Below are 19,035 nucleotides of genomic sequence, written 5' to 3' on the forward strand. Positions count from 1 at the left end.
TTAAATTAACTTATTGGTTCAATCTACCTATTTAACAAGTATGTTTTCAACTGAATGGCTGTACAAAAACCATCTCCTTGTTGTAAGTTGCAAATAATTATTGTTTAATTTTCTGTGTTGAACCTATAATTTGGGAAAACTCAGTTAAATGATTTGCCGTAGAAACAAGTTGAAATTATATGATGAGATTGTTACTAAATTGATTTTATTTATTTTCTATGATGTTTTTAAAATAGGAGAATACAAACATAATTACACATCTTTGTCTGAGTTTCAGATATTTAAAAACATTTGGAACTTTAATGAAATAAAAACCAATACATTACCATGATACTCATTACAAATAAAATAGTATGAATTATTTATTCATGTAATACATCAAGCATTTATTCATTTTCACCTATTTTCTTCATATTGAGCATATTTAAAGTAGCAGAGAAATAATTTAGTTTGAAAAAACAGTTTAAACAAGTTTTAAATAACCATACCTGAGTATTGATTCTTATTGCTCCAATGGAAGGAATTTCGTAATAATAACCTGAAATATACACATATATACACAATAGATTTATATGTTTACATATTATGATATAATAAAATACACAGAACTATTTTATGGCTTTCTAGGAGAAACCGAGTACTTCTAATTCACCAAACACTAAAATATCAATACCACTGATCAGTTTGGAAAATGTGTGATTAATGTAAACTCATAGCAAATACACAAGCTTTATCAGAAACTTCACTAAATTTCTTATATTGTATAAAATAAATGTCATTGTTCTAGAAAGCAGTAGAAAACCTGAAAAATTGTTTTCATTGGAGAAATAATTAAAAGTATACAATGATGGATATCTAATAATTTTATATCTGCCAAAATATAACTTTGAGAATAAATCTAGGCTCTTGCTATTGTCATGTGTCATTGTTCAAACAACATTTTTTTCTGAGTATAAGTGAAATATAGGTTCACTATACAAAGTCTGAATTATCTAGGAATGTATAAGACATTTAAAAAAATAATTTAGCCACTCAGGAAAAATAGTACCATATAATGTTACACTTTCTGATAGCTAAGTTTTACACAATTCAGATATTATTTGATTCTTAATTCTTCATGAAGTTATATTTGATGAGAGTCACTAGCATAATTTAATAAAATATAACAATAATGTCAAAGTAATACTATAATGTAATGTAACACTGATGTCAAAGTTTCTCGTGTGTCTTCTCTAGAGAAAACATATCTTATTCTTGCCTCGATTTAAAAATTAGCTACAACTTTAGAGTATTTTAAATGATAATATGTGAAGTAACAACTATTAAATTCATCTTCTTATAATAAAATGTGGTCATGTAAACAGACTTGTTACCTTTATTTTCACAGGCCATCCACTGAATAGGTCCTCTGTCATAATTATGTTGACCAACTGAAAATGTGAATACACGGACCTGGTGAATTTAAAAATGGGTATCTGTTAGTCTGCATAAAATTTAATTGAAAGGCAAAACAAAAGAGCTAAAATAAAAGATAAATAAAAGCATGTTTTTCAGTTAATTTATGTGACAAGAAAATTGAGGCCTCTAAATCACTTGGAAGGCACCAGAGAGAAACCACATAATCTACTCTAAATATAGACTTTAGTTACTAAATTTAAGTTAGTACTTGGGTGCTCTGCATCATATCTCAATTCTGTGGCAGGATCATGACTAAGGTTTCATTAGCAGAAATGGCATCTTTCAGATTCAACTCAACATCAGCGGTCTCACCTGGTGAAAACATTATTCACATATCTATCTAGTCACTGCCAAAAAAAAAATTCTACTTAATAGGTACAAGGTTACAAAAATCTATATAGAAAGGAGGTCACTCTACGTTTAGTTGCTTAGAGCATTATACTTAATGATGGTTTCACTACTTTTCACATCATGAAAATATTTAATATGCATATGCATGAGTATGATGTTAGTCATATGACTTACTTTCTATAAAAGATGACTGGAACATATAAATAAATATTTTAAGCTCTGAGCATTTTTTAAAAGAATTAAAATATTGACTGCTTCTAATATGCAAATATTTTAAAATATAATTGCGATACTGTTTAATTATTGTAATTTATATATTCATTGGAAGGTGCTGAATTTAAACAGTATAAAAGCATAGAAAATAAATTCAATGAGGTCAACAAATATTTAATAAAATGGTTACTTGAATTACACTGATTTTTACCAATTTAGTAATCAGAGTAAACCAATACTCTAAGTTCAACAGTTTAGCTTTTTCTAAAGATAAACATGCAGAAAAGCACTTTTCCATGAATTCATGGTCTGGTTTGAACTATGTTAAGAGCTTTTCCCTAATTCATGTCGATTGACTGTTTGAATTGACATTTTCTAATTGTTTCATCTGTTTCATCTTTCGCACATGACTGCAGAGCACAAATCTCAAGAGATTCTACATCTGGTCTCTGTTCTTTTGCTGGTCTTGGCCACACAGAGATCACATCATAACAACCCTTGCCCCAGAAAGTACACTGGGGAGGTGGTTGTTTCACTTGTAAAGTTTCACTCAAGCCAATCATCCAGGTTTGCCTTGGCTAGTTATGCAAGAAGCCATTTGGTGAATACATCAGAGTTTTAATCACCCCAAACTGTAAAGACAGGTGACTGGTTCTAGCTTAACAGAAGTTGGTGTTATCCTCTCTTGCTACCCGCTCTCCCTATCCTGGTGTTACCCTCTCTTGCTACCTAAGTTGGTGTTACTTACTACCCTCTCTCCCTTAGTCCTTCAAAATACAAAAATCTAGTTTCATTTCCTAAAATCTTCAATTGGTCATTTTGGGGGATATGCATTTTAGTGGAGTGTTACTACTTAACAGAGTTAAAATTACTCCTAAATGGATTATTTTTACGAACGGGTTGGCCACCCTACTGATGATTCAATTTAATTGCCATACCTTAAACAATTGTCATGTGAATTCAGGACACGGAAACAATCCAGATGTTCTAGAAAGCACCTGGGGATCACTTTCATGATTAACATTTGAAAGCATGTCTCAAATTTTCGATTTAAAGCACTGCTTTGTCTGTTGTTTCTCTTACCACAACAGTATTCCATAAAATGGTTTCCATAAAGTACTTTTCAGTACAAGGACATAAATGAATAAGACTAAATGAATTATTATTACATATCTACATCCTTAGAAATCAAGCATTTCTAACAACATAGAGGCTAGACATACACAGACATACACCATGTGAATATTTGAATGATGTTATTCAAACAGTCCAAATAAACACAACACAGGCAAAAAACACACTAGTAAAAAACAACAACAAAACATATTGCTTTATTTGTTTTACTACAGTTTTGCCTGACCCTAATTGTTGGCCTACATGGAAACCTCAGATATTGTTCAAATTAAAGAATTTAGAATCAGAGCTGGGTGTCAAAGTATACACTGTCATAATTAATTGTAATTTAATAAAAGTTTAATACACTTTTTTTTTTAACTTTTTCTTCTCTATCTTTATTCATTTATCTCATAGGCCCTTCCTTGTCTATTTGAATATAGGTAGGATGCATTAACTGATTTGAAAAGACTATGATGCTGGGAAAGATTGAGGGTAGGAGGAGAAGGGGATGACAGAGGATGAGATGGCTGGATGGCATCACCAACTCAATGGACATGAGTTTGGGTGAACTCCAGGAGTTGGTGATGGACAGGGAGGCCTGGCGTGCTGTGGTTCACTGGGTCTCAAAGAGTCAGACATGACTGAGCGACTGAACTCAACTGATTGAATCATTCCCATATTACAAATGTATAATTTTTAACTCACTTTTAAAATTATATTTGCCTTGTGATAGATGTTTTTAAAGACATTTTTCTGAAAACATCCTCCCAATGGTTACTAAAATCTTAAAAATTACAAATTCAACCTTTCTATAGTTTCAGCAACTGTCTTACCATTACAATAATTATAAAATCTTTCTAGTATATTTAAAATACTTATTTTGTCTCTTGGTAGATATACATACACACAAAACATATGCATGTAAATAATTAATGATTTTATAGATTACCTTATAATTTTCCAAAATGACTTGATAAATATTATATTTGATTGAGAAAAGTTTAATATAAATCATATCAAATATAAAAAGTTTAATATAAATCAGATATAAATTTTTAATTCTTTCTATGACAATGAAAAATACACATGAATATTATACTTCAATCCCAGGTGCTGTACCACGCTGACTTTTGTCTTTGCTTTAAAAATTTGAACTAATTATGTAATAAGATTTTAACTAGATTGATTTCATAATCAGGTGTGATATTCAACATTTCATAGTACATATATACAATGAATTGATAGTTTAAAAAATAATTTTTGAACTCTAACTTTCCACTTGGGAGATTTACTTTCATTCTCCTATTCCGCACTATGTGACTGCCACCCTGTGGATGAGTTAATGAACTAACCCCAAAGCCAAGTTTACAGAGAGGTTTGCTGTCCCCGCAGTCTGATGTTTTTCACCTCTTTAAGTGTTCCATTCTTCTTTAGCTATAAATTTGGGGAAATAAAATAATAAAGTGATTCCTTGAAATAGGCACAATTTAGAGATTAAGGTAAATTACATTCTCAAAGATGTGCATTTTCAGAGGTCTTTTCTTTACGTGGCCTTACAAAAAACCAAAATGACATTAAAAAAAAAAACACAAAAAACCTTGAAACACTTAATGTGCAGTCACACAAGCTAAATATTTCATCTAAAGTCTCCATTAAGTAAATTACTTTAAATCAGGCCTCCATGAAAGCAAAGTCAGCTTTTATGGAGAAAAAATCCCATTACTTAGGCCTAGTAGTGCATTTATAATCACAACACTAGATCCATAGAACAAGTACATACTGAAGACTCACTGTTCTAAGTGTAATATTCCTAGATAATTTGCTAAATGATCCTGAACTGGTTGATGTTAGATAGGCTATGTTTTAGAATGTTCACTTCTGTGAGGGTCATATATGAAACATACATAGCTATAGATGGCTTTGAAAAATATTTTTCACATTGCTGGCCAGATCTCTAACAGAAATAATATGGGAAATTAGAAATTGAATAAACACTGGACTGGGTTGAAACAGTTTCAGGATTGCACTATTGTATCTATTATAGTACTTTACATAGATATTATGAAAATAAGTATTTATTAAATGAAAAAAAACTGAATAGCTGAATGAGTGGTCTTCATGTTTTCCCAGAGGGATATAAGACACACTTTGATATCATCTGATATATAAATTAGTTCATTATAACAGAGTAGAGCCAAAACCAGAGTGATAGAAGCCTTGCATTCATAATTGCATTCAAAGCCTTGTTTCATTACACTTATATCATGGCAAATTCGTAATCTTTTTTTTGTTGTTGTTACATAGTCTTTTTATAAATGGAGATGAGCAAATTTCTTCAGGAAAGTTAAGTATGTATAATACACATATCATTTATATGCTGTATTATTCCTAGAAAATAAATAATTATTGACTCATGTTTAGTTATATAAGAATATTCACAAAATAAACTGTAATTTGAGAACAAGTTTAATAAAATTAAACTTAACTAAAAATCAGTCTCTATTATTAGTTGCAATTTATATAATTTGGCCTTCACTTGGTCCAAAAATCATTTTTCTCTGAACAGAAAATTATAATTCCAAAGTGTAAATTTGAATTAAAATTTATATGTTAAGCCTGGCCTATTTGACCAGAGAAAACTTTTAATTACCAGCAAACTGGGTTACTCATTTGCTTCCTATAATACACTACTGATGTGTCCTTTAGTTCTAGACTTCTGTTACTCTGCTTTTTATTTTGTCTTGTTTGTTGAAGACAAAAATACTTGTCTTCAATTAAGATTTTTCCAAAACCACAGGGTCAACCTATTTTAAAAGTCATAGGAATTTCTTGTTTCCCAGCAGAACCCAGTTACTGGAAACTGTCACCTTAACAATTATCAGTTACCCAGAGTTCAAGTTTAATTTACAATAGGCAAATCTCCAAGGAATAATGGAAATGAGACTATAAAGAAAGAAAGCCAATAAAACTAAAATAAAAACTTCAGCTATCGAATCATGTTAGAAAAATGATGTCAGAAACGGGTTTTATTAATTTACTGTGTGTACTAAAATTTTTGGCAATAAGCCTATAAAAATACTAGATTGGACTGAATATTTTAGGAGAAAATTCTACAGTCGTTTTCATAATTCACAAGTATACCAGGATCCACAGCATTTAAAATAACCCACATCTCTCGGTTTATAGCATTATGAAATAAATAAAAGTGTCCAAATGTACCTTTCACACTTAATTTATTTTATAAAGCCCAGTGATCTGAAAGGTTCTTGCAAGTCTGCAAAGATTTGATGGCTTAGTTTAATCCATTTTAGCTTCTTAAAGCTGTGGGAAGCATGTTCCTTAGTCGTGAAATCTTGCTATCCAACTAGAAGGAAGGATCCTGGGTGGGCAAATGATGACTGGCATGGCCCCAAGGCTGCCCTGGAGAGAGAGATGCAGGACTAGCCAGCACACTCCACATGAGGTTATGAAATTTGGACTGCAGAACATTTAAATGATTGATTTTGCCACTTAGTAGCTGTATAGCTTTCAGCAAGCTCGTTAACTTCTCAAATTTTGGTTTTCTTATTTCCAAAATTAGGATGATGTTGATGGTGATAAAAACCTTTTTATCATATGGCTATTACAACTGTAAATGAAGTGATACATGAAAAGCTTTTGTATTATATGGAAAATTATAAGCACAATAAATATTAGGGGCAGTAATAAAGATGACATGATGATGACTACAATGTCTTCTATAGTCAAACTATCAGAATTCAATGAGGTAACATTTTCCATTTTCATGCCTCAAAAAGAACACAACTTGAAATAATACCTTCCCAGAGGGACAAATTTGGTTTGCTTTACTGCATTTAAGAATAAACTCCAAAGAAAAAGATACTGTCTAAATGCCGCTGTGTCCATATAAGATATGCCTGTATGGAATTTCCCAGGGCCTGACAAAAGAACAAATTTAGTAAGTGACCAGTGAGTTTGTTTAAGTAAATCACACCAAGCAACTTTAAAAAGGAAATAGAAATGCAGTAGTTTTTGCTTACATGATCTTAAAGACCTAGCTGATATTTCTCTTACATGTCTTGCATGTGGGTATATAACAAAGATACATGCCCTTGGGATTATGTTGGTGTTTAAAAATGTTAACAATTACAATGAATCATCCTTGCATATTAAGATTATAAGGGAGTAAGTTCAGGTTCCCCTTCTATCTGCATGCACTGACAGGATTTGATAACAGAGGAAGAAGCTATGGATACATTTCATTTCTAAGCAATTTAGCTCTGCAGAGACTATTGTCAGCGGAGAGGTCACAACATAAGTGATATACTTATTTCAGCTGTTCCTCTTGGGTAAGGCTACATACTTCACTGACACAAATAATGAGAATGCTCATGAAAAACTATGTGTTGGACTGATTAGTATGAAAGGAGAGGTGCCATCAGTACAATCATTTTTTATATGAACTTGCTGCTGCTGCTGCTGCTAAGTTGCTTCAGTCATGTCCGACTCTGTGCGATCCCACAGATGGCAGCCCACCAGGCTCCACTGTCCCTGGGATTCTCCAGGCAAGAACACTGGAGTGGGTTGCCATTTCCTTCTCCAATGCACGAAAGTGAAAAGTGAAACTGAAGTCGCTCAGTCGTTTCCGACTCTTAGCGACCCCATGGACTGCAGCCTACCAGGCTCCTCTGTCCATGGGATTTCCAGGCAAGAGTGCCATTGCCTTTTCTGTTATATGAACTTAAGTCTCCCTAATTCTTACAGTGACATATACGAGGGTGGAACATTAATTTTACTCTACATTCCCTTTACCTTCTCATACTGTTTATGGGGTTCAGAGAATGTTCAGACTACCACACAACTGCACTCATTTCACATGCTAGCAAGGTAATGTTCAGTCCTCCAAAGCTAGGCTTCAACAGTAAGTGAACCGAGAACTTCCAGATGTACAAGATGGATTCAGAAAAGGCAGAGAAAACAGAGATCAAATTGCAACATCCGTGGGATCATAGAAAAAGCTAGAGAATTCTGGAAAAACATCTACTTCTGCTTCACTGACTATGCCAATGCCTTTGACTTTGTGGATCACAATGAACTGTAGAAAATTAAAGAGATGGGAATACCAGACCACCTTACCTGCCTCCTGAGAAACCTGTATGCAGGTCAAGAAGAACCAGACATGGAACAATGAACTGGTTCAAAATTGGGAAAGAAGTATGTCAAGGCTGTATATTGTCACCCTGTTTATTTAAATTCTATGCAGAGTACATCATACGAAACGCTGGGCTGAATGAAGCACAAGCTGGAATCAAGATTGTCGGGAGAGACAGCAATAACCTCAGATATAAAGATGATATCTTTATATGGCAAAAAGCAAAGAAGAGCTAAAGAGCCTCTTGATAAAAGTGAAAGAGGAGAGTGAAAAAGCTGGCTTGAAATTCAACTAAGATCATGGCATCCGGTCTCATCACTTCATGGCAAATAGATAGGGAAACTATGGAAACAGTGACAGACTTTATTTTCTTGGGCTCCAAAATCACCGCAGATGTTGACTGTAGCCATAAAATTAAAAGACACTTGCTCCTTGGAGGAAAAGTTATGACAAACCTAGCAGCATATTAACAAAAAGACATTATTTTCCCAACAAAGGTCCATCTAGTCAAAGCCTGGTTTTTTCAGCAGTCATGTATGGATGTGAGAGTTGGACCATAAAGAAGGCTGAGTGCTAAAGAACTGATGCTTTCAAACTGTGGTTTTGAAAACTCTTGAGAGTCCGTTGGACTGCAAGGAAATCAAACCAGTAAATCCTAAAGGAAATAACCCCAAATATTATTCATTGGAAAGGCTGATGCTGAAGATGAAGCTCCAATACTTTGGCCACCCTGATGAGAAGAGCCAACTCATTGGAAAAGACCCCGATTCTGGGCAAGATTGACGGCAGGAGGAGAAGGGGATGACAGAGGATGAGATGATTGGATGGCATCACCGACTCAATACGAGTTTCAGCAAACTCCAGGAGATGGTGAAGGACAGGGAAACCTGGCACACTTCAGTCCATGGGGTTTCAAAGAGTTGGACACAACTCAGCAACTGAACAACAACAACAACATTCCACTTATAAGGAAAAAATATAATTTTAAATTATATTCTTGTAAAAGGTCAAAGCTATTGAGTATCATATATGAATGTTTTATATATAGTTTACTATCAGTTCAGTTGCTCAGTCGTGTCCAACTCTTTGCGACCCCATGCATTGCAGCACGCCAGGCCTCCCTGTCCACCACCAACTCCCAGAGTTCACTCAAACTCATGTCCATTGAGTTAGTGATGCCATCCAGCCATCTCATCCTCTGTCGTCCCCTTCTCCTCCTGCCCCCAATCCCTCCCAGCATCAGAGTCTTTTCCAATGAGTCAACTCTTCCCATGAGGTGGCCAAAGTACTGGAGTTTCAGCTTTAGCATCATTCCTTCCAAAGAAATCCCAGGGCTGATCTCCTTCAGAATGGACTGGTTGGATCTTCTTGCAGTCCAAGGGACTCTCAAGGGTCTTCTCCAACACCACAGTTCAAAAGTATCAATTCTTCGGCGCTCAGCTTTCTTCATAGTCCAACTCTCACATCCATACGTGACCACTGGAAAAACCATAGCCTTGACTAGACTTAGTTTACTATCGGAGATTATTTATTGCATATTTACATTTATTCATTTATGTTGGGCATCTTCAGTAATTACTCAGCAACCACTGTGCATCAAGCCCTTCTTAGCCGCTAAGGAGTCAATGGTAGGTTTACAAGCTGATACAACCCCTACCTCTTCGAGCTTTTAACAGAAGGGAGTTCAAGATAATGTAAATAAGTACATAATTGAAATGATTTTTTTAAAATGGTAATCTGGGAGAAAGAAAACAAGGAGGAAAGATGGTACTGAAATAGAGAATAATGAGGTGTGTAGGAAAAGGGGACCACCCTAGAAAATCTGAGCAGGGAAGATCTCTGTGTGGAGCTACATGGCAAGCAGAGCTTTCAATCTGAGAAGACAGCCTCAGGAAAAGCAGGACAGAATGCCCTTCCTGGTACTGTGATTTCACATCAACAAAAGGCAATCACAATGTTATGTGGCACAATTCTACCTAGAAATTATTTCAAGTGTATTTGTGGCACTCTATAGCCTATATCATGTAATATACTTTCTGTTTAATGTAATACTTATTCTCACTTTTCAATGGATTTGTTCTAGCCATCAAATTAAGGACTCTGTAAAATGTATGGAAGTAGTGTATTAACTACTCAGACCCAAAGAAAACTGTTCCTTAGTTTAGGTAATGAATTATCAATACTAATTTCATTCTAAGAAGACAAATGTAAACAAACCTGTCAGAGAAGGACACTACACAGATGCACACGACCTGAATTTTAAGTTGATCATCTATTGGCAGGGCCAATATTACTGAAAATTATTGTTTTTAGTTATATCTTAATCTAGCACAAGTAATATATTTGGTTTTTATGAACACAGCTATAGTTCCCATTCTAAAACTGAAAATCCTTTGGAAATGGTTGAAAGTGCCAAATTACATGAAAATTTTTAAAAGCAGTGCATTTCTAAAGAGTATTAAATATTCTACAAGTCTAATATACTCTATTATAAGAGGATTGAACATTCCTTCCAAAGGTTTCATTCTTGCCTGATGGAGAAGCCAGGCAGAGACTACCAAGAAGGCAATGAATTATTTCCCATGAATTATTTTTCCTACCATATGTTGAAAAAGTAGTTGATGATTTTCACTTTTACTGTATAAAACTCATACACAGATTTAGCCGTTTGTGATTTGCTTTCGATTTTTGTAGACTACAGATTATTTCTCTTCTGGATCTGACAAAAAATAGAAAAGACTGCCAATCAAATTTGAAAGAATCTAAAAAATAGAGCATCTGTTGTCAGGCAATTATAATTTTTTAGCTGTGCATTCTTTATTTTACAAAATTAGTCCACATCTATCATATGCATTTTTTCATTTCTTCTTCTCATTTAGTTTACTATTTTGAAATTTTCATCTTATAGATTTTTGAATGTCTTTTTATTTTTGATTAATTCTGAGAATTAACCTAAAAATCCAAGAACAATTTTATAGCTGGCTAGACAATCTTAAGTGTATATGCTAACCAATCTCTTTGCTAATCTACAGAAAATTAAATATCTTTACTTTTGCTAGACCTGGGAATTATCTTTCAACTCTGTGTCTGGTGTCAGTTTCCTTTGTTCATTTGTTTGGAATCTGTGATAGAGTTCATTTTGGTTTTGGCACCATTTTTAAGGCAGTCTCATACACATGGTTGAGCCCTAAGGAATGGCAGAGTTGCAGGTAAAGATTAGAAAGTGAATGCATTTTAATGTGGAACAGCTGTGTGAGGAGATTAACATGGACTCGGTTTTAAGCTGTACCTATCTATAATCAGGTAGATTAATTCCCACGAGTAATACATTTCAAAAGAACCCAAACATTTTGTTCTAATTCTCAAACCTTTTGGCCTCATTAAATTGTGCTCTGTATCTGCAGGCTCATTCATCAGCTCTATGGGTGGACCTCATCACACCTATCTGGGTTGCTCTGAGTGATTTCTAATGTCATCTGGGTGACAAATGGGTTTAAATGAAGCATTCAGTCACATTCATGCCAAGCAAGAGGCCTGGGGAGAAAGTAGGATTCAAAAAGAGGTTTTCAGATTTTTTTTCTTTAAAAGCTCTCCAAACTTTGTGACTTTGCAATTTCTATATTTTTAAGCTACAAGTGAATGTCCATCTTAAGGGGCATGTTTTAAAGTAAAATTATAGTTGAATATAGAATTTTACAAGTATTGAAAGTTTATATTTTACTACCTATCAAATTTCAGTTTTACATATTGGCCATTTGAAAGAAAATGTAGCTAGTTAAGTTCTGAGTTGATAAATTTATTGCATAATAAATATGAATTTTGCAGGTAAATAACTGGTCATACACATCCTTAGATGACACAGATAGACAAGGATCTTCCATGCATCCACATGTCTGAGGGTGGCAAATCTCTCACACTGGGTGGATGAGTGGAAGGTAGAGAAGTCAGAATAAGCAGAGAAAGTGAGAAAGGGTTTGACAGTTCATCCCAAACCATTTTGAAGATGGAGGAAAAATCTCTCTTATACACACTAGTTGCATACATACACCCTTGGCATAAACAATTAACTGTATAATGTTGTCTTGACAAAATACAAACACACTCAAAAGCATAAGTGACTTAAAAATCGTCTGCTATCATCACTGTTAGTGGATAAGAACATGCAAATGCCAAGAGACAAATTTTTGGTCTAACATAGTTTTCCATGTTAGAAAATTTAAAAAGCCATTGAACTTGGAAGCAGAGTGCAATGAAATGTGGCACAACAATGTTTTCAGAAACACAATTCCTAATTGTCTAATTCACAAATCTGTGCTCTCTCTCTCTCAATCCCTCCTCTTTCAAGGATCACCATCAATTATCCTTTCTTTGTTTTGTATCTATAAGCTTTATCTGTCTGGATATCCCTTTACTAACCTTAAGTTAAAATAATGACTTAGCTCTTCCATTGTTAAAAAAACATGTATGCATGCACACGTATGTGTGCAAAACTTCACCCAGAGTTGACTGTCTTGATTTTTCCTATTTTTTCTTAGCAAATTTGCAAAGATTTTAGAAAAAAATTAGTTTATGTTCAGATTTCTATTTCCTCATTCCTTGATCACTTCTTAACCACTTGTCAGTGGTCAAAATTTACTCATAGCACTTTACATAAGAGAGCTAGCCATAGTTCCACACATGGTCCCTTGTTTCTAGAGATATGATTGACAGAATCAATGTCCATTTAAAACAGATATAAACGTGTGTTCATATACTTGTGTATGTAAACCTGTATGCATGTATAAGTGTGTATCACGGAACTTTGCTATAGCCCCTAAATTAGACTCCCATTAAAAAAAATGTAGTTTCTAATTCCAAGGACATCTTAATTTTTCTTAGCTAACTATACATTTATTTCAAAAATCATGGAAAGCACTGACTACTTAATTTTCAAAGTTTCTTTGGAATTCACAAAAATTCTATGTCCTTAGGAGAAGTGTGTGTACTTACAGCAGAGAGGTATTATTAATAGGCAAACAGCAAGATTGTTGAGTAAGATTAGATTCATCAGTTTTAAAAAAGTGAATGTGATATGAATCATTTCTTATGTGGTTTAGAATGTCACAAAATGACTTTGTTTAAAACGTGGAGTTCCTATAAAAGGTGAAGGAGATGAGAAGGAGTGTTACAAGATAGTAATATTTAGATTGGACATTTTTTGGATATATACATAGAAAAATGGCTTTCAACTAGTAAATTCTTCATTTATTCAATCAACTAGACAATTTGTGAAAATGGAGGGTAGGATACAGTTGTTTTCCTTATGACATAAAATCTCTTTTATGGAAAAAAATAAAATTATGATATGCCCCCAAGACATGTTATTGTGTTACTTCTGCATGCAAAAAGAGTTTTCGGAGAGGAAAAAAATAAATAACAAGTTTATTGTTTTTCTCTTTTTATACATTTAAATTCTTTTATTCAAACTTGTTAAACTTTTTTGTACTCTGAAATTAAAATATATCTCTGGCACAAATTGCAATACAGAATGCAATATTTATTGCCATATTTAAGAAACTTTCTTTTTGAAGAAAAATATTTAGAGGTGAATGATATTCCTGCTTGTCAGTTTGGATGATATCAAAATCTAAGAAAAGATGATTTAACTAAACTTATATTCATTAAAAAATGAAAAGCACTGGGGCTTGAACTTATGCACCTCTGTCATAAGACAATAAAATAAGCTTATGACTAGAAGATGCTAAAAAGTCCTTTCCAAATTATCAGTGCATGATTAATTAGAATACTGAAATAAATGTATTATATTAATAGAAATGAATTTAGATTAAATTTATTTTATTACATTTGAATTCTTCCAAACATGGTAATTTTATATGACTGAGAATATTTAAATAAGTGAAATATTCTTTAACCCAGATTATTTTTTATGATTATGAATTTGTTCTATAACAGAAATTATGCTTCCAACTTTTGTTAGACACTCTCAAGTTTTATTTATTGCCATGTATTGAGAATTAACTCTGAATCTGTGCTTCTTGTAGGATGCTGAGAGTTCATAGTTAAACAACACAAAGGCCTACTCATGTGGGACCTTGGATCCAGAGGGTGAACAGAGAAAAGACCTCACGGGTAGCATAAGTGTGAAGAGACGTGGAGGGCTCAGACACTGTGCTGTGGGATCAGAGCACAGGCGCCTGAACAAACATGAAGTGGGAGGAAAGGATGTCAGGACATCCTCCAAGGGGTGGCGGCTGCCCTGGATTTTGAACGATCAGTCACAGTTACTAAAAAGTAAGAAATGTACATTATATCTTAATGCATCTGTATTTTCCCATTACTTTTCATTCTAATGATATTTCTGAAACAAATATTCACAATAACAAGATACCACTCAAAACATTTATAGGCTATTAACAGTTCAGTCCATTTATCAACTTTTCCAAAAGGAATGGCTCTTCTATATAATCAGAGTCACTAGATGTTTAAAAAAACTTAACCCTCACATTAAACTTATGTCATATGACATTATACTTTAATAGCATATGCAGTAGCATAGAGTTGAGTATTAAAACATTTTGTAAACAATTCAAAGTTACACATGTGTGTTGTCAACTCTGAAAGTACTGGTATTTTTGAAATGTTTCAAAATTTTTCATTAATACTCTACCCTATTATCCACAGTATTTTGCCTGCCAATATATAACTTATGTATATTTACCTAAATGTATTAATTTAATTTTTCCTTCTTTTTAATCCTTCACAAAACAATTCTTTAGCATTAATGATGAGTCAATGATGAAAGTTCTAATTAAAAGCAAAGTTGATAGGTATTTTACCCTGAAGGGTGCCTTGTGAAATATATAATTTTTGTTGAAGTTCTGAAAGCATAAGACGTAAGCTATAATTTTTCATTACTTATTTATGGATTCTTGGCATTTTAGGAAATTAAGTTGAGAATCATTGTCCTCTCATAAAATATGGAGAGTATCAGAAAATTAAAATAAGCTGACAGTAGGAGTGATAGAAAAAATAGTTACATTTGATATCTTCCACAATATCAGTAGGTTCAGCTACACTGGTGAGCTTTCAAAACAGGCCTGTGTACAATACTTTTCTCTGCACTAAAGCAATCAAAGAAACAAATATATTCTATATAGGCCTCTATACAGGCCTCTATATAGGTTCAAATTATTTTATTAATAAATTAGCCATAAAGTACTTGTGAATTTCACAAAAGATATTTGACATTTAATTCAGTGATTGGCATATAATCCATGAGCTGTATGGCTTTATAGTCAGCACACTAATGTTTTAACCAAAAACATCTTCCCTTACCACTTTTGCTGTATTCTCTCTTAAAACCACCTAAATTAATATTAAATTTAAAATATCAGAAAAATTACACTCACCTTTTTGTCTTTGTTGTATTTGGTAAATATCTCCTGAGCTCTCTCTTCTCCTCCATCCGTGAACAACATGATAATCTTATTGCAGTTGGCTCTAGACACATTATACTGTAAAATATATCAATAAAATTGTATATCATTCATAGTAAAAGGGAGGGAGTATAAAAGCAAAATGGAAAGTGTGTGCAGATTGCAAGTGATGACTGAAGTATCTGTTCAATAGCCAATTTTAAGAACAGGTTCCTGGATCAAGCAGGCCTGTGCCTGCCTACACAGGCTCTGCCTCATTTTCAACACCCACCACTCTCCCTTTCTTTGGGTTTCTGATCAAATGTCACCTAACCTTTGAGGACTTTCCTGACGACTGCATTTTAAATTGCAATCTGCCCTCCCAAGGTGTATTCTTCTTTATAGCATTTCACATTTGTTATATGCAGTATATAATGTGTTTGTTTTTTATTACTGACTTCCAATAAAATATTAAGTACCAAAAAGGTATAAAGTTTTGTCTTTTTTGTTCAATAGTTTCCTTGTCTGAATGAATGCCTAATACATAATAACCTCTCAGGGTTTAATTAATACATGGGTTTTAAAGTGATTAATGGACATGGTATCAATTCTATACCTCTATAATATATACCAGAAACAAAAAAATATTAATAAAATGTACATATCTTTTCATGTATGTTTTCAATCCATTTACAAATATTTGTTCCTCTCTTTACTCCTCCTTCCTCCTACTTTATTCAGTTTACATTTCTGAAATTGTAATGCTGATCCCAACACACAGTGCTCTTTCATATTTTGGTAAATGTCAACAATTATTTCCAGAATATTGTCTTATCTGCTCTCAACCTACTACATATATTCTAATTCTGAAAGGCTCAATTCCAATGTTAAATCCTCTCTTACATTTTCTTTAAGGTCCCTCAAAGAGCTGGACTTAGGAAAACAATGGATTAGCATCAAAGGGCCACATGAAATATACAAAGTTGAGCTTCTTTGAGGCCTGAAATTATCATCTCAGCCTTCCTAATGTTGTAAAATATGTCTGCAAAATTGCTGAGAATAAAAAAAAAAAAACACTAATTTATGACTGCTCAGCTTCTTTGAAAATGTCAGCCTTCTAGTTTAGTGATATTTAAAGGTGATAAAATCTGAAGCTAATTTGTAATTTTATCCCTCTAATGGCCACATTAAAAAATATAAGAAGAAATATCTGAAATTCTAATAATATATTTTATTTAACTCAGTCACTCAAATAGTCAATTCAACATCAAAACAATATAAAAATTGAGAAAATAAATATTTTTTTCTTTCATGGTAAATTCTAAAATCTCAGTGTATTCTTATAACACATTTCAATTCAGACTATGCACACTGCAAGCACTCAACACCCACTTGTGGTTATGGTTATACTGGACAACACAGTCTAAAAATCACTAATTCTCCAATAGTGTTGGAGTTTATTGAAGGTCCTTATTTCTATTTTTCAAAAAAGGTAAATCACATTTCCTGTTGGAAAAGGTAATGAGGACAACATGTTGTTTTATCTGATGAAAAATTCCTGTTTCATATATTCTTACTCCACTGATTAGGCCATTAGCCCAGTGGCAGTTAAAGCTTTTAACTAAGCATTGTGAAAACTCAAGTAGTGACTAATTCTATTTATCACATTCAAAAACCATTCTTATCTTGGAAGGTAATTATCTGAAAATTTGACCATAAAATAGTTACATATTTTATCATCAATATACTTTTGTGAAAGGTGTTGAAATCCCTGAATCGAAAACTAAATTCTCTGATGACTTATCTTTTCTATCTGCATATGTAAAATGGGCAAACTAATATTTACCTAAAAGACCGTCTCAAAAAAGTGACAGTTTTTAGCACAGGACTTGGTTTCATTTTTTAAAACAGTGGGGGTATTATTATTATGGAATATAAGTACCAAAGTTAGCACACTGCATCTTGCTGTTCATTTTTAGTACACTCACAAAAGGAGAAATGAAGAAATGTTTTGTTTTCAACATTTTTTTTCTAAGTCGACTTCTCAGGACTTGGGGTAGAATAGTCTACCTCAGCAAATTCTCACTGGATTTGCAACTATCTAAAGAATCACACTGTCACAACAAGTATACAAAACTGGCTTGGAAGGAATTAAGGCAAGGAAAAACTTGATTATGTCAATAAAAACACAATGGCTAGGGTTGGTAATTGACTTTCGTGGTATTTCATAGCACACTTGGCTGTATCTCTGTAGCTTGCAGCACAGCATCTATTACATACACACTCAAAATTTTGTTTGAAAAATCCATCTCATATATTTGTCAATATTTTATGAAATGCTAACTGAAGACTAATTCAAATCAATGTCTAATTCTATTGGACACTTGATTCAGGAATCTTAAGGGTAAACCGTGCCAGGACCGACAGAAGACAAGGAATGGTACTGTGTGTAAGAAAAAGACAAAGCATGCTTCAGCTCAACAAGGCATGCTGTGCATTTGGGAAAATTATTTTTAAATGAAGAATTGTAATACCTAAGGGACATGTGGAAAGCAAAATATATGAGATTTACTACAGGAATAACTGAGGACATGTTAAAAATCATTTACAACTCACAAAGGCAGTAGGAGAGGCCAGTAGAAGTTCGACCATATTTTATAAGTAACTAATAATGAATGTGGGAGTTAACCCGGCCCCTCTATTGTGACTGTCTCGGAAGTAGTACATCAGGCTTGAGACGCCTCATCATTCCACAACAGAAACTTGAATATGAGGGAATGAGTGAGGCCAACTGACAACACTAAGAATAATTAAAATGCTAAGATCTAGAAAACTTGATTATTGACTCGAGAGAAAAATTAGTTATGAAAAGCCCTCACATTCCTTTACTGCAGAAAGGATATATCCTATTTTAGTAATCACCTGTGCTTGAATTTCAAAAGTTTTGAGTTTTCATTTTTATTAATGCACATACATCATTTAATAATCACATGAATTTTAGCAAAGATAATTTCCCCGGAAAACTGCAGTGCTGTATTTCTTTGCCTTTCTACTATTTACTTGCTTATCTAATTGTACCTAAGAAAAATATTACTTCAAATTCCAAATAATCGAAAATTCTACCCTCACATTCCTTTAATGTAGACTCCTAGGCCACCCTCCGCCTTGTTTTCCAGTTCAGAGAACTTGGAGTCACCCCCACTCCCTTCTCAGCAACCCCTCCTATCACTCCAATAGTTACTAGGTCACTTACCTTAACATCACTTCTAATCCAACACCAGGATTACTAAAATAGCTTCTTAACTTAAAACACTCATCAGACTGTATCAT

At 33.4% G+C, this 19,035-nt stretch overlaps 1 protein-coding gene across 16 annotated transcripts in view; it reads right to left on the minus strand.

The window, feature by feature from the left end:
• Positions 1-19,035, minus strand: part of CACNA2D1 (calcium voltage-gated channel auxiliary subunit alpha2delta 1) — a 527,964-nt gene that overhangs the window by 69,048 nt on the left and 439,881 nt on the right. For all 16 annotated transcript variants that reach the window (XM_086397179.1, XM_086397175.1, XM_086397178.1 and 13 more), the window contains exons 12-14: positions 15,700-15,804; positions 1,374-1,452; positions 489-538 (exon numbers count right to left, since the gene is read on the minus strand). In XM_086397179.1, the coding sequence (XP_086253305.1) occupies positions 489-538; positions 1,374-1,452; positions 15,700-15,804 (234 nt within the window). The remainder of the gene's footprint in view (positions 1-488; positions 539-1,373; positions 1,453-15,699; positions 15,805-19,035) is intronic.

The sequence above is a fragment of the Bos grunniens genome, chromosome 4, assembly GCF_055505025.1.
Source record: "Bos grunniens cultivar Pamir isolate PY7600 chromosome 4, Bosgru_T2T1.0, whole genome shotgun sequence".
Taxonomy (NCBI): domain Eukaryota; kingdom Metazoa; phylum Chordata; class Mammalia; order Artiodactyla; family Bovidae; genus Bos; species Bos grunniens.